This window comes from Typopeltis vanoorti, chromosome 4 (assembly GCF_054136105.1).
Source record: "Typopeltis vanoorti isolate ZY-2024b chromosome 4, IOZ_Tvanoo_1.0, whole genome shotgun sequence".
NCBI lineage: Eukaryota > Metazoa > Arthropoda > Arachnida > Uropygi > Thelyphonidae > Typopeltis > Typopeltis vanoorti.
Genome location: NC_143552.1, coordinates 51978764 through 51994318, shown reverse-complemented (window position 1 = coordinate 51994318; position 15555 = coordinate 51978764). Strand labels below are relative to the sequence as shown.

The window sequence follows — 15555 nt, the reverse complement described above, 5'->3', positions numbered from 1 at the left end:
AAGGAGCAGGTGCTTTTCCAGTTGATTTGGTGTAAGGTGTTGAGTGCGTGGTCTGAGAGGCCTGCTTCACCATAATGGTTATATTTAATGTGTCTAATGTGTTCTTTCTTGCGTATAGGGATTGTCCGTCCTGTTTCACCAATGTATGGTAAGTTACAGTTGCAGCGGATGCAATAGACGCCAGGATGTGCTAATGGGAGGAGAGGATCCTTAGAAGAGTTGAATATGGGTTTTAAGTTTAGTGGGTGGTTTAAGGGTGACATTGGGATGGCTATGGTTTTACTGTAATCTAGATTCGTTTCTGTTGTAGTTTTATAGAGTATTTTATTAACAGTATTTTTGTTATAGTCATTATTTATGAATGTGTCACTAACGATTTTTAGTTCTTGTTTCAGGGCTTGCTGGTTAGAGCAAATAGTTGTGGCTCTGTTTTTAAGGGTGTTAATGACTCCATATTTTTGTGATGGGTGGTGGTAAGAATTAGAATGTATGTATTGGCCAGTGTGTGTCGGTTTTCGGTAGACCATGAAGGATAGACTGCCTGAAGGAAGACGTGTGACTAGTGTGTCTAGAAACGGGAGCGAATTTTGGTTTTCGATTTCGATGGTAAATTGTATGCGTTCATGTTGTTTGTTCAGGTGGCTGAGGAATATGTTTAGCGTTTGTCGCCCGTGTGGCCAGATCGCGAACACATCATCAACGTATCTAAACCAGACTGTCGGTCTTAGCGTGGCGGAATCAAGAGCCCTTTGCTCAAAGGTTTCCATGTAGAAGTTAGCGATTGGGGGGGGACAGTGGTGAGCCCATGGCTGTACCTTCTTTTTGTAGGTAGAATTTGTTTTGGCACATGAAGTAACCGGACTTTAGTACGTGGGCAAAGAGGGCCATAATGTTGGGCGGAAATTTGTTCTGTAGTAGGAGAATTGTGTCATTGATGGGGACATTAGTGAAAAGGGCAGAAACGTCGAAACTGACTAATAAGTCGAGTGTTATGTTTTTAATTTTGTTTATAAAGTGTTGTGTGTTTTTACCTAAAAGAAAGGATCCTTTTCAGTACTTTAACCTCCACCTCTGTAATTTGCTAGCTCTGTCTTGGAGCTTTCCTCATGTAATACATCTGTCTTGTACTCTTTCAACTCCATTATGATTCTGCCAGTGCTAAGACATAAAAACAGGTGCAATGCTATTTCTCTTGCAGTTTCTTGTAACATGCAAGCCGGTATCCCAAGCACCTCAATCTTCATCTACATCCATTCTCATGTTGGTCCCCATCACATCATTCATTGCATTATCTCTACATGGATGTTATATCCTTGCAAAGTGATTGCTCAGTAAGTCAAATATTTCTTCTGTTAAGGTCCCTATCATCAACATTGATAAAAGTTATTATTCCATAATCATTATTCCTTTTACTCTCCATATGTAGAAAAAATCTTTGGGATTTCCTCTATCCTGCCATACTAAATTACTTTTCATAATTTCCTTCTAGTTCCCTTGCCATGCTTAACTTTATTACTTAAGTATACTAACAACATATACTATATATTAATTAGAAAAAAAGTTTAATTAATACTTCCAATATTTTAGCCAAGTCAAATTGCCATCATCAGGGAACAATGAACAAATTGATATGTGCACACTGATACTACATACGGTACGTATGAACTGAAGCAGAAACAACAAAGGTAAGTCTAAAGTCTTAAACTACCCTTCCCCAGTGGTGTGCTGGGGTAGTTTAGAACTTTTGTTGAAAGCTATTTATTGAAATGACACAGTTCTTGAAACTGAGCTCATGGACTTTTGCAACACCTTTTTTTTAAGCAATGGCTACAGTTCAAATAAAATAGACAAAAATATTACACGCACTCTCTATCCTTCCAACACACACAGGATCAGAGAAAAACTATCCCCATATATATCAAGGATACATCAGAACAGATAGCCAAAGTTCTCTGCAGATATGATCTTCATGCCACTTTCAAACATTTCATTCAGTTAGCTAGCTTCATATATTATCCTAAAGATCAACTGCATCTTCTTGAACATCGTGCAGTGTATATAAAGTTCTTTGTGCCTGTAGTTTAGTCTAATAGTCTGACAGAATGATAAATAAGTTAACATCGGCCCTTGAAAACCACAAAAATTACATCTACAATTATCTGTATGGCAAGTTGTGATTGGCGGACCATGCTCTGGATACTTCTTCCCACAGAATCAGATGGAGTAAAATATCTATATGACATAGAAATCATTACAGGTCTTAGAGGCTATTCTTAAAATTAGCATCAGCTATGAAGCACTCTCCTAACCTCAACAAGTACGGCTGCATTAATTTATCAAAGATCTAGGAGTCTATGATTTGAAGATCCGATAGCCTGACTCCTATATATTAATTATATGGTTATCTGAGCCACAGAGAGCATCATGAAGGGACATTAGCTTTGTTATCAGTTACAATTTCAACTGACTTCTTCAATTATGCAGTTTAGTGCTATATGCTATCACAGTTATAATTGTGCTCTGAGGATGATGGAGAGAAAAACAGCGAAATATTATGAGTTTAGTAAATATATTTTTCTCTCACTCTTGGTTTTGTTTATACTGTAAAACATTATTATGAAGTTTTTTTTATTATTATTTTAGAATATCTTGTCATAAGTTTGTACATTTGGTTATCGCTAATGCAATTAGTGTTCCAAGTTTGTTTTATGGAGGGAGGGGGAAAGTAAGGAAGATCTACTATAATAATGACATCACAGCAAATCTTACCAGCTCACATATTTGTGCCACTTTTTATGATTACTAAAACCATGACTAACAGGCGATGCATAATCTAGGGCAATTTACTATTTCATTGAAAAAGTGACATTTTTTGAACCTCTACAAAGGAATTAATTTTATTAATGTTTAACATCCGTACAATAATCGTAGAATTAGTATCTTTTGGGAATTTTAAAATGCAACTCCTGTTTCTTTTTTAAATATGAGTAATTCAAAATTACTAATTTTAACAGAATATTTTGTTATGGTAGGCACTTATACTGCTTTTGCGTTTGAATGACATGACATGTTTATATAAATAATATTCACTCTTTTCAAACCTAATCACTGAGAGAGAGAGATTATTATAAACATCTATTAGAAAAAAATCTTTCAATATAATAATAATAATAAATAAATACCCTGTCCACACCAGTAGCAAAACTGATTTAAATCTTAAAATGTTATTACCTTATTTTCCTCTGAAACTGATGACAAGAATTGCCACATTACCCAATTCAGTTGTTTAACATCAATCTTCTTTGCTGTTCTTGCATAATGAATGTCAATTTTAGCAATCTAGAAGTAGAAACATTTTTTCCTTCATCACTAAAAGTTATGCTGCTAACATTAAATAAATCCACTATACATTGCTATATTTATCAATCACCTTAGTCTGAATGATTAAATGTAAAAATTCACTGCAGTGTTATAAATTAATAAAAAAGAGGCATGATGAAATAAAATTGTAATAATACTTAAAGTGTGACTTACAACGATAATCATTAAAAATCAGCAATACTCATTCTGTGCAAAATGCTGCTATAGGAGAAACGTTTAAGATATGGAGCATGTGTGGGAGAGAGGGATTTTATCAGCTTCGTTTTCCTTTAGAATTACAATTTTTTTTTTTTAAACTAAAATCAGAAATACATAAATAAATTACATTTTATATAACGGTTCTGCAAAAGGATGGAAATGGCAATGACAACGGCACCAGACTATGGCTTTAGGCAACTGGAACATCTTCTCTCTGACAGGGAAGAAGTTGGAATTGGTCGAGGAAGCCAAGTGCTACTGGCTAGAATTAGTCAGGCTTTCTTCGACCAAGAGGAGAGGCTCTGGAACTGTCGACCTGGATAAGGGGTGGAAGCTCTACTACTCTGGTGTGATCCCGACAATGTCTGCTCAGGCAGGTGTGGGGATACTACAAGCCCCCAGCTGTCAGACTGTGTTGCTGAGCGGATCCCATTGGGGGGATGGATATGTGTGTTAAGGCTCCAGATGAAAAAACATGACTTGGTTGTGATGCAAGCCAATGCACCTAATCTGGAGTCAGAATACTCTACCTTCTTAGAGGAAATGGATGCTGCTTTTGACAGGATGGCAGACATGGAATCAGTCCTACTAATGGGAGACTTCAATGCACATGTTGGAACAGATGACCAGACATGGAGGGGTGTGGTTGGGAAAAACGGAGACCCTGACCTTAACACGAATCAGTTAGAATGATTAAACTTCTGCTGTACTAACAGCTTGTCCATAATGAATACTTTCTTCCAGCACCGAGAGGTCCATAAGTATACCTCGTACAGGGATACACTTTGATAAAGGTCTTTGATTGACTTCTTTATAGACTCAGCAGACCTATTTTCCTCAGTGTTAGATGTTCATGTAAAGAGAGGGGCAGAACTGTCAACTGACCACACCTTGTTGTCTGCACGCTACGGCTTCAGAAACCAGATGCTATCATCAATGCTGGTAAGCCTAAGCAGCTATACCGCATGAAATGGGTGGAATTGGAAAATGAGGCTGTGAGGAAGAATTTTGCAGATGACATTTCCTCCAGGTTCAAAAAGATGCCCAAGCATACTGCAGATGTTGTGGTGTGGGAGCTGTTCATAACTGCTGTCACTGCCTCTGCACTCTCATGCTGCATCAGAAAGTGGCGACGGGCAGAAAGAAAAGGACACCTTGGTGGAACCAAGAGGTCCAAAAAGCTGTCCAGGCAAAGATGGAGGCCTACTTAACATGGCTTAGGGTGTCAGGTTACCTGAGATGCGTTTCCAGTTCACTGAGGCACGAAAAGCTGCTGCTGCTGAGGCAGTAAGGACAGCAAAGTAGAAAGCTTGGGAATCCTTTGGAGAACGATTAGACTCATCTTATGCAAATGCAAACAGAGTATTCTGGCAGACCATCCGCTGCCTTCGAGGGAGGAAATCATGCACAGCAAGGGCAGGTAAGGCCTCTGATGGTGCACGTTTAACTACCAAGAAGGATATCCTCCACAGATGGAGAGAATACTTTGAGAGCCTTCTTAACCCAAGTGGCCCAGCAGTTGTAAACATCCAAGAGGTGCAGATCGGGGCGATGACTAGTCTCATCACAGCAGAAGAGGTCCATTTAGCAATAAAATCACTAAAATCGGGCAAGGTTGCTGGTGATAATGAAATTCGGCCCGAAATGCTAAAAGCCTTAAGTCGAGATGGTGTTCTTTGGATGACTCAAGTGTGTGTCAGGCTGCTTGGATATCTCGGCGAGCACCAAAGCAATGGCAGACAGGCATAATAATACCAGTCTTCAAGAAGGGAGACCAGAGAGATTGCAGCAACTATTTGGCATCTCTCTCTCTCTGCTCAGTCTGCCTGGGAAATTATACGTTAGGTGCTTGGAAAGATGGTGCAGGAACATAGTTGAGTCAAAGTTACAGGAAGAACAATGTGGCTTTCGTCCTGGTAGAAGCACAACTGACCAAATCTTCACTTTAAGGCAAGCATTTGAGAAATCTTGGGAATATGCCAAGAATGTCTATATGTGTTTTGTGGACTTGGAGAAGGTATATGACCAGGTTCCTCGGGATAAGCTTTGGCAAGTAGTACAGGAATATGGAGTGGATGGCCAACTATTAGCTGCCATCAAGTCTCTGTATAAATGCCCGGAGTTTTGTGTCAGGGTAAACAGCACAAAGTCTGAACCATTCACAGTCTCCATTGGCCTCCACCAAGGATGTGTTCTGTCACCCCTCCTTTTCATAATATTTATGGACTGGATTAATAGGCACAGCCGAGGCAGTGAGTGTGTGTCAGAATTGGAAGATGTAACATTGGACGTCTGCTTTTTGCAGATGACCTAGTTCTGCTTAGCTCTTCCATAGATGATCTCCAGCAGATCCTGGATAGGTTTGTAGCTATTTGTGCAGAAGCTGGAATGAAGATCAGTGTGGCCAAAACTGAAACATTTGTGATCTCAAGACAACCAACCATCCCAGTGCACTCTACATGTGAGTGGAGTCCCACTGAGACAGCTGGAGAAGTTTAAATACCTTGGGTCCATATTCACGAGTGATGGAAAGTGGGATGTAGATTTAGATACTCAGATTGGCTTAGCAAGCGCAATATTGTGGGAGCTTGGCTGTTTGGTAGTATTGAAGCAGGAGTTAAGCCAGAAGGCAAAGCTGGCTGTCTTCAATACAGTCTATGTCCTCACCTATGGTCATGAGAGTTGGGGAATGACTGAAAGAACACAGACACGAATCCAAGCGGCTGAAATGAGGTTCCTTCGAAGGGTTGTGGGGCTGACAAGACTCAACAGAGTCAGAAGCTCTGCAATTCGGGAAACCCTCAATACTCAACCGTTGCTTCTCCGTGTTGAGAGATCACAGTTATGTTGGTACGGGCACCTGGTCAGAATGCCATGAGAAAGGCTCCCCCAGCAGGCCCTCTTTGCCAAGCCAGAGGGTGGAAGGCCAAGGACTCGCTGGATAGATTATATCCAAAACCTTGTGTGGACACGTTTGGGAGTCCCACCAGAACACCTGAGCTTGGTGGCAGAGGATCATGACCATTGGAAGTTCCTCTTGCAGCTGCTGCCCCCACAACCCAATTAGGAAAGGTGAGCCTTGAAGATTATGTATATATAGATATTACAGGTTACCAGTTTACTTTTACCATCTTCCATGTCATATCCACATTGATTCTGGATACACTGTCTCTACCACTAAACTAAAAAAATGAAAGCATTTTAGAAAAATGCATGGAAATGACTTTCAAAACAGGCTTTGAAGACTTTTTTAATTCTCCATCAGTGGGGGTGACTCTTTTGTGGAACCACATAAATAAAACCAAATGGAGCTAAGTCTCAATACAGAAAGAATGTTATACTAAACTTGAAAATTTTATAGTCAGTTGGAGAATAGTATTCAGTCAAGCATTATTATGATGTTATATCTGTTTATTTCATATGTTAAGTCTTTTTTCTTTGTAATGTTCTTATAATTTTTTCAAAATCTCACAATACTTATCCTTGTTCAATCTTAGCTGGATTTATAAAAAAAAATCTGAAAAAACATTGCTCCAAGTGATATCCATGAACAACATTAAGGATGGCATAGGACAGCAATCATTATTTTTCACTCTAGCCTTTACTTCATTAATGCTTCTGAACTGGTAATACTTAAATTCAATTTGTAGCAGTAACATTTATGAAATTATAAAATTATACTGAAAAAAATTTAATTGTATTCTACTCTGGGAACGATAAGGGCTTCAGTGATTTTGAGACAATAAGAAGAGATCTAAAAATATGTTACGACACAAATTTGTATGTTAGCACTTTACTTCTATGAATGTTTTTTTTTTTAATGTTTTAAATAAATACTTAGGAGAAAGAAAAATAAATTACCAACAAGCAATAAATGTCTGAAACATGTATGGATAGGCTTAGGTGTCACTAATGATTCATAATAATGATTTAAAGGTAAGAGCAACACCAAAAGAAATTTTTTTTATTATTATTAAACTTACTAATATTTTGCTAATTATAACTGTGATAGACACACTAAACTATGTAACCAAACCTCATTTAAATTATGTAATTAACCTCATTATATCATATTTTTCTCCTCACATAACTGAATTATTCATATTTTCTGTATATGCAGATTATATTCTATAGAAAGTTAAAATATACAAATAGCTGGAGATGGGAGTGCTATGTCCCCCCCCCCCCCCTCACACACACACACACCAGCTAATTTCTATATGGGACATTTTGAAAATCAAGCACTTAACACAGACACTCTTAAACCAGTAGTTTGGCTGTGCTATGTTGATGTGTTTGTAGTTTGGTCTCATGATCTACACATATTTTGTATATCTTAATAGCCAACACTCTAAAATAATTTCACCACAGAAAAGAAAATTAACAATTGCTGCCCATATTTAGATACACTAGTGACATGAACTTCTGATAGCTTATCTTTCTCTATTTACAGAAAACCCACCACAGGAAGGTATTTACATAAAAAATCACACCACTCATTCCAACAGTATAGTTTTCTCAAAACACTTACTCATGAAGCAAAGCTATCTGTTCAAATCACATAGCCATTGAAATTGATCAGGGACCTTCATAACACCTTTTTAGCCAATGGCTACAGCCTATATAAAACAGATAAAATATTGCATACCCCCCCATCCTTTTATCATTCAAAACTATTCCCATCCCATATATTAAGGATACATCAGAAAAAATAGCCAAAGTTCTCTGCAAATATCTCCATGCCACTTTCAAACTTTCATTCAGTTAGCCAGCTCCATACCTTCTCCTAAAGATCAACTACATCCTCTTGAACATCCTGCAGTGTATGAAGTTCTTTGTGCCTGCAGTTTAGCCTACTTTGAACAGACTAGAAGATCAGTTAATATCTACCTTGAAGAACACAAAAATTACATCAATGATCATCTGTATGGCAAATCGGAATTGGGAGACCATGCTCTGGATACTCCTTTACATAGGATCATATGGAGAAAAACATCTTTATTACAGAGTTGTTATAGGTCTCAGAGACTATTTTTAGAATCAGGATCAGCTATGGACCACTCTCCCAACCTCAAGTAGGGTTGCATTAATTTACCAAAGTTCTAGGCTGTCTATCATTTGAAGATCTGATAGCCTGACTTGTCTAAATTAATTTTATGGTTAACTGAGCAATAGAGAGCATCATGAAAGGAAATTAGCTCTGTTATCAGTTATAATTTAAATTGTTTTCCTCAATTATGTGGTTTAGTGGGGGGTGGTGCCTATCACATTTATAATTGTGTCTGATGATGCTAGTTAGAAACCCAACAAAATATTAAGAAGTTTAATAATAAATTGTATATTTTCTTCTCTGGTGTTGTTTATACCAGAAAACATTATTATAACTTTATTATTATACAATATCATTATTGTATTCATTAGAATATAATGAATACAGTAATTTCAGAGAAGACAGAACAGGATAGGGAGCAGGATGGCAGAATAATTGTTGTTCAAAAAGAAGAGTTTAGCAAGAAGCTAGAGATGCTGAGAGAAATGCATTTGAGGATATCTAGTGTGAGATAAGAGGCCAACAGGACAAAATAAAGTTCGAATGGAGATGCTAAAGTCTGCAAATATATCTTCCCAAATTAGCTTTTTTTTAATTAATTTATTTATTTTTTTTTTTATAGAATTCACTTTCTTCCTTTGTTCATATGATATGGTGTTATAAAAATTGTAGGTAACGGAGCCTTCAATCTGTGTTCAAATGAGGCTTTCCACACAATATGCCAACAAAATACCTATTCCTCCCTTCATTCCACATCTCTCTTAGCATACAGATTAATGTAATGTTATTACTATTCCTTATATCCAGGGCATATCAGAAACATCCACCAGAACAAGACATATAATGTCTGCACTGCTTTCAAACTCCATTGCTAGCTGGTTGTCCTAAAGACCAGCTCCCCCCCCACCCCCCCCAGTTCCAGTTGTATACAAGGTTCCTTGTTGGAACTTCTGTAACTCAGTTAGTTTCTACAAATACTTTTGAACGACCTGAGTTTAAATCCTGTATAGGAAATGAAGAACCCTTATAAGGACTTTTCAGTTAAAGCTGAGTTAGTTAGTCACATATGGTGATTGCAAAGTGGGCAGGAGAATACACACAAAAATATATATTTAGGCATGTAACCACCTTATACTAAAATTATGGTTATGAAAGCCAATCTAGACAAATTATGGCCTTAAGGACCTTTAAATACCAGGGATTATTATTATTACAGGGCTCTTTGTTCTTGCAGCTTGTTTTATTATGATGAAACTGGAAGATTTTCCAACATCTATTTGGAAGAACATAAGAAGTAGTACATCAGCAACCACAATTATGGCCAGTCATGTTTAGAAGACCAGCCTTAGACACTCTTACACTGAAAAACATGCTTCAGCACAGTAAATACAAGCATGATACTTTTGGCAGAATCAACAGATCTTAAAATAACAAATATAGTTGTGTAAAACTCCCCAAGATATGGGGAAACTGTAATTCTTAAACCTACATGCCAACAGTAGAGGCTGCAAGCATCCACAGAGGATAACTCACTTAGAGTGAGGCTTTCAGTCTAATCTCTTCTATTTGTTTCATATGTTTGTTTGTGTGCCTACATTACAATTTTCATACCATATCTGCAAACATGCCTTAGTGACTGAAGTGAACTAATGGAGTCATGAAACTTTTTTTTAGTTTTTTTTCATTCCATTAATATAAATATTAATATGAACTTCAAATACACGATATTGTAAAAAATGAAATACTTAATAAAAACTGTAGCATTGTTAACTAGATATTCCATTTTATGTTAATTACATATGCATTTATTTCACAAAAACAAATAATTAATGGTACTAATGTAGCATGATATTAAGAACGTGTTTGGATTTGGTTTCAATAAATGACCTGATTGCATTTGGAAGGAAAGACGAAAGATTCAAATAGCTCAAATACGTGGCTTAGAATTACTGCTAAACAAATACAGCTGACGGCACATGTTCGTTAGTCGGCCTGTCATTTTGTGTGCGCGTGTATATAAGGGAGGACAGGTTCTGGGAGAAAAAAATCCTGTTACCTCTATACTGAGATTGGCTAACTACCTTCAACAGAAATGTTCCTCACATACTGGAGAGCATCTCTGTTGGTGAATGCGTTAGAGGTGTTTCAAATGCGTAAAACAAAATTTTAAATAGAATAGGAGGTAACAGTGTTACTGTTAATTGTCAGAGCAAGTAGTTTAGTTAATTTACTAATTAGGATAACAAAAAAATATATTAAAAAATGTAAAAGTGCTTTGCCTACTGGATATGGGAAGTAAGAGACAGTATGACATTAATGAAAAAATTTTAAAACTAACATACATGTTTATATACAGTTAAAATTTAGCATGAAATTGGCATTATCCAAGCTAATTGCAATTATTCTTAAAAATAATTACCCTAAAGGGTTGCTGAATTAAGTTATTTCCAACAAAATCTTGGGATGCAGAACTTAAGTTTTGTGGTTGTCCATCTTCATTTGTAGCTAGTAATGTTCCCTCTATACTATCTTGAAAGTGGACTTCTTCTCCATATGGTTCATTGACATCACTACCATCCTCACTCTAAAATAAATAACATTTTAATCAGTTGAAAATTTTCAAAGTTTAGAAAAAATAACTTGTTTATTTTGAACAAGTTTTTTTTTCCCCCCCCATTTGGTCTGAACTTTTATATAAGGCTTTCTGAAAGATGCTTTAACAACTTCAATGATTAGATTATATAGTAACTGAGGCAGAAATCAAAATGTACAATGCAACCAACAGTCAGATCTATTTTAATATTAGTTTTTTTTTTTAAATTGCAGTCATTAATTATGATCTATATGCAATACTAAGTTAGCATGATTAAATTATCCCTATACAGGATCTCTAATAGCCATTAGAGATATAGTGAGTTCTATAGAATCTGACTTGTTTAGATAATAAGCCAAACTACAAATAACAAACACTGTTGCAATCATTTTCCAGGTGTTAAGTAGACAGGGTGTGACATTCAGATAATTGGTAAACTTGCAGATAACATAACATGTATCAGAATGACTGATTTTCAGAATCAGAGTGCAAAAACAAAATTGAAACTCTACCTAACAAAACTTTTCCAAAGTCAGGTAGGGATTCAAAGTTCAGATAACTAGTGAAACTATAAATAACCGACACCATATTCTCAATTCATGCCCAATTGCTTGTGAGCAATGGTGAAATTTGTACCATGATAAAGTCTATATTATTATTATGCAGGATATGATGAATAACAGTGGATATACAACAGACTTCCTACCAATGATGAATGATAAATGCATGTAAACACATCATTCAGTCTTATGTCACAAGTATCCTTAAAACAGCAAAGACTTCCTACCAGTATCCTATAGAGAATAAATTTTCATAAATAATAAAGATTTTTTTTTTTTTTTTCATTTGTAATGATCATGCATATTAGTAAATTTTATAACTGAAAATTCATTAAGAGTGGACTGGATATACAACAGTGGATATTATACGTTTTTACAGGTATGTGGGCCACTAATGCACAGGTGAAGTACAGTAGTCTTTGTCAGTCAATTATCAACCTGAACAGATTTTGAAGATTGTTTCCATCAAAGATGAAAATGTACAAAAACATAATTCCTGCTGCAAAAGGATATCTTCTTAGTTGAAGAAAATGTTACACCTACTAAGTGAGAGGACTTTCATTATTCAGTGAAACACCATCACTGCTTCATACACTGAAAATGTCCTTCTCATCAGTTTTTGTTTCCTTTATTATCTGTGATTCCTTTTAAGAATACCCTGACATGCAGAAATAAGTAGGTTATCATTCCTATTAACTATTCTATTAATAGTCAGAATAGTTAATAGGGAGAATAAAATATTTAAGGATAGTTAGTGAGAAAGGGTACAATTCTTAAATATTTAAGAATATTTATTCTTCCAACAGATCACTATTTTTCTGTTCAGAGCATTGAGACGTCCATCTAAGTGTGATATATTTTTTATCTGAACTAATTCAGAAGGTGAGGTATTTCAGTTATTGAATACATGTGTACTTTGAAAATGTCCCCACTTTTCCTACATACAAAAAAATATATGTTGTATGCTGTTATCATTTACACAGCTAGTTATAACTAAGATCATAGGTGCATTTTGAGTAATTATATTAAAGAAAATGATAACAAAATTACATAAATCCTTAGCATAAGCATAAGCTAAATTGCCATCTGCAGGTGCAATACTAGTTTTTACCTTTTCCTTCAATATTAGTATTTTATAACACTAAGAAATTTTAAATTTCATATTTAGTCTTTACTGGATAAAAAAAAATACAGTTAATTCTCTTTTTACTCGGCTTTTGTTAAAACCAATTTTGAAATAACACAGTTTAGAAAACAAAAGCAATTATATTTTTACATGGAATATTTTCATTTAACATGGTTCAAATGGTGCTTATTTTTAAAATTTCTGTTTCAATTCAGTTCTGTTAAAAAGGGTACTATGCTGATTCCTCGAAGTTGTTAGTCCGTTATGAGAGGCCTGCCTACATAAGGCTGCTTGGAAGGAGTTAAGCTGTTTGCTAAACAATCATTTCTTGTTTACAATTCAAAATGTTTACATGCCTTGTATTTTGTTCAATGTAATCAATAGAGGTATACAGGTACGTATTAAAATTTGAAATTTTGTACACGTAATATCAAATTAGTAAAATTAATTATTGATTATTTTCTGATAATTCAGTTTGAAGAAGAAAAGAAAATCTATTTCTTCAGAAACCGAGATCCAAATTTTAGATTGTTCAGCAGTTGGAGAAGTTTCAACATCCGCAGGGAAATATTTTTGGACTGAACGAAGCTACTGTGAGAACAATTAAGAAAAATGAAGAGGCCACTAGAAAATATGTTCTTTATGGAACAAAATTAGGTGCCAAGTCGTCATCATTATGAGACACATTATGAAAGTGAAGACGGGAAAGGCCCTAGTGATGTTGATAAAAGTTTACTCGCAAAAAGGAATACCTTTAGACAGAAATGTCATCAAACAGAAAGCATTATGGTTGTACAAACAGATTCGGGAAAAGGAGCTAACAACATCAAACAACATCCTGCAGCAATGCTTCAGGAGATCGTATATTAAAACCATTACTCATTAATCGATCCCTAAGACTGCAGGCAATGAAAGATGTGGATTTTAACACATTACCAGTGCACTGGAAGGCAAACAAAAAAGGTTGGGTTACAAAAGAAATTTTTAATGAATGGTTCCAACAAATGTTTTGTTCCAAAAGTTAAATGCTATTTGATGGAAAAAAATCTGGACTTTAACATTTTATTGATTATAGACAATGCGCCTGGTCATCCTGTTTTAGAACACCCGAATGTGGAATTTTGTTTTCTGCCACCTAATACAACATCCTTAATACAACGACTAGACCAGGGTGTGATTGCTACCTTCAAAACTTACGACATAAGAAGAACATTCCAATACATTTTGGATAAACTAGATAAAGGTAATTTATACTTATTGATGTGTGAAAGAAATTTTCTATTTTCGATTGCATCAAACTTGCTAAGTTGGCATCATCAGAATTGAAACCATCAACTTTAAATGCATGCTGGAAAACTACTTGGCCAGAATGTGTGAGAAAGAAAAAGCCTGTACTTTGCATACAATTGAATATCCCAATATCATCAGATTAGCATATGCAGTTGATGGAGAAGGATTTGATAATTTTTTCTTCAGATATTGAAGAATTGATGGTTGATAAGGTTGTTAGTGATGACAAAGAAAAAAAGTGATGATGATGGAGAGATTCCACTCACTGCAGGTTTAATTAAAAAAGGGCTTCAAATGGCAAGTAAATTGCAAAGTCATTTTCTTACACATGATCCAAATACTGAAGTCATGTATGGTGCGTTGAGATCCTATTTTGATCTCAACAATTAATTACAGAGTTCATGGTAAAAAAAAAAAATTAGCCTTCAGAATTATTGGAAATTAGTGCTAATTTAGTTCCGTTTACTGACGAAAATGTTTTGCCATTGTGGTATGAACAGAAGGGCCAAAGTGTTTCAAGTGATGGAAGTGATTTAATTCCAGTCTCACACAAAAGAATGCTGCTACTGTCAGAAAGTAATAGTAAATAAAATTTAACTAATAACCATATGCATGGTGTGTATTTGGGCCTTTTCGAATTTCTGTTTTATTAGTGACACACTATTTTCTTTAAGAAAGATACATATGTATATATTTTAAATAAGTATTTAAAATTAAAAAAAAATATTCCATTAAAATAAATAGAGTTTTATTCAATGATTTTCATATGTTTTGCTTGAAAACACCTTACTGTTCATACCGGGTTTTCAGATCTGGAATCATTCTTCTATTTTTTCATATGCACTATATTATTTTTTACATTTTTTTTTTCTGGTGTAAATGCAGAATTGGGTGCTTGTGTACACACACACACACACACACACACACACATATAGATGCATGCTCCTAAAGTGAAATAAGTAATTAATTACTTCTCTTGTGAAATGTTCAAAAATAAACTATAATCAAAAATATTATGCCGTTAACCACCAATGAGCTGTGGATTCACAACAGGCACAGATGTTTGTAATTGTTTTTACGTAAGAGATGAATTTCATTGTCTGATGTGAGAGCACTGCACTGTTTAGTGGAGGTCTGAAGTGGCTTCCATGTTAGTTCATGGAATTGGAGCAAGATTTCCGAACCAGGTTAAAATGAATAAAATTTAGGATGAAACAAAAATTAGGAAACTCCACGATCAATATATCACTTTCATTGTATAAGAATAAAAATATTATGAAACTCTAATTAAAATCTAAACAAAGAATATATAAATATATAAAAAAAACTATATTTTGTGAAATATATCTTGTACTGC

General features: G+C 35.3%; 1 protein-coding gene across 1 annotated transcript in view; it reads right to left on the bottom strand.

Annotated features, from left to right (window-relative positions):
• Window positions 1-15555, bottom strand: part of barr (non-SMC condensin I complex subunit H) — a 346268-nt gene that overhangs the window by 28266 nt on the left and 302447 nt on the right. The window contains exons 14-15 of the mRNA XM_090391808.1: window positions 11049-11213; window positions 3232-3339 (exon numbers count right to left, since the gene is read on the bottom strand). Coding sequence (XP_090247934.1) covers window positions 3232-3339; window positions 11049-11213 — 273 coding nt within the window. The remainder of the gene's footprint in view (window positions 1-3231; window positions 3340-11048; window positions 11214-15555) is intronic.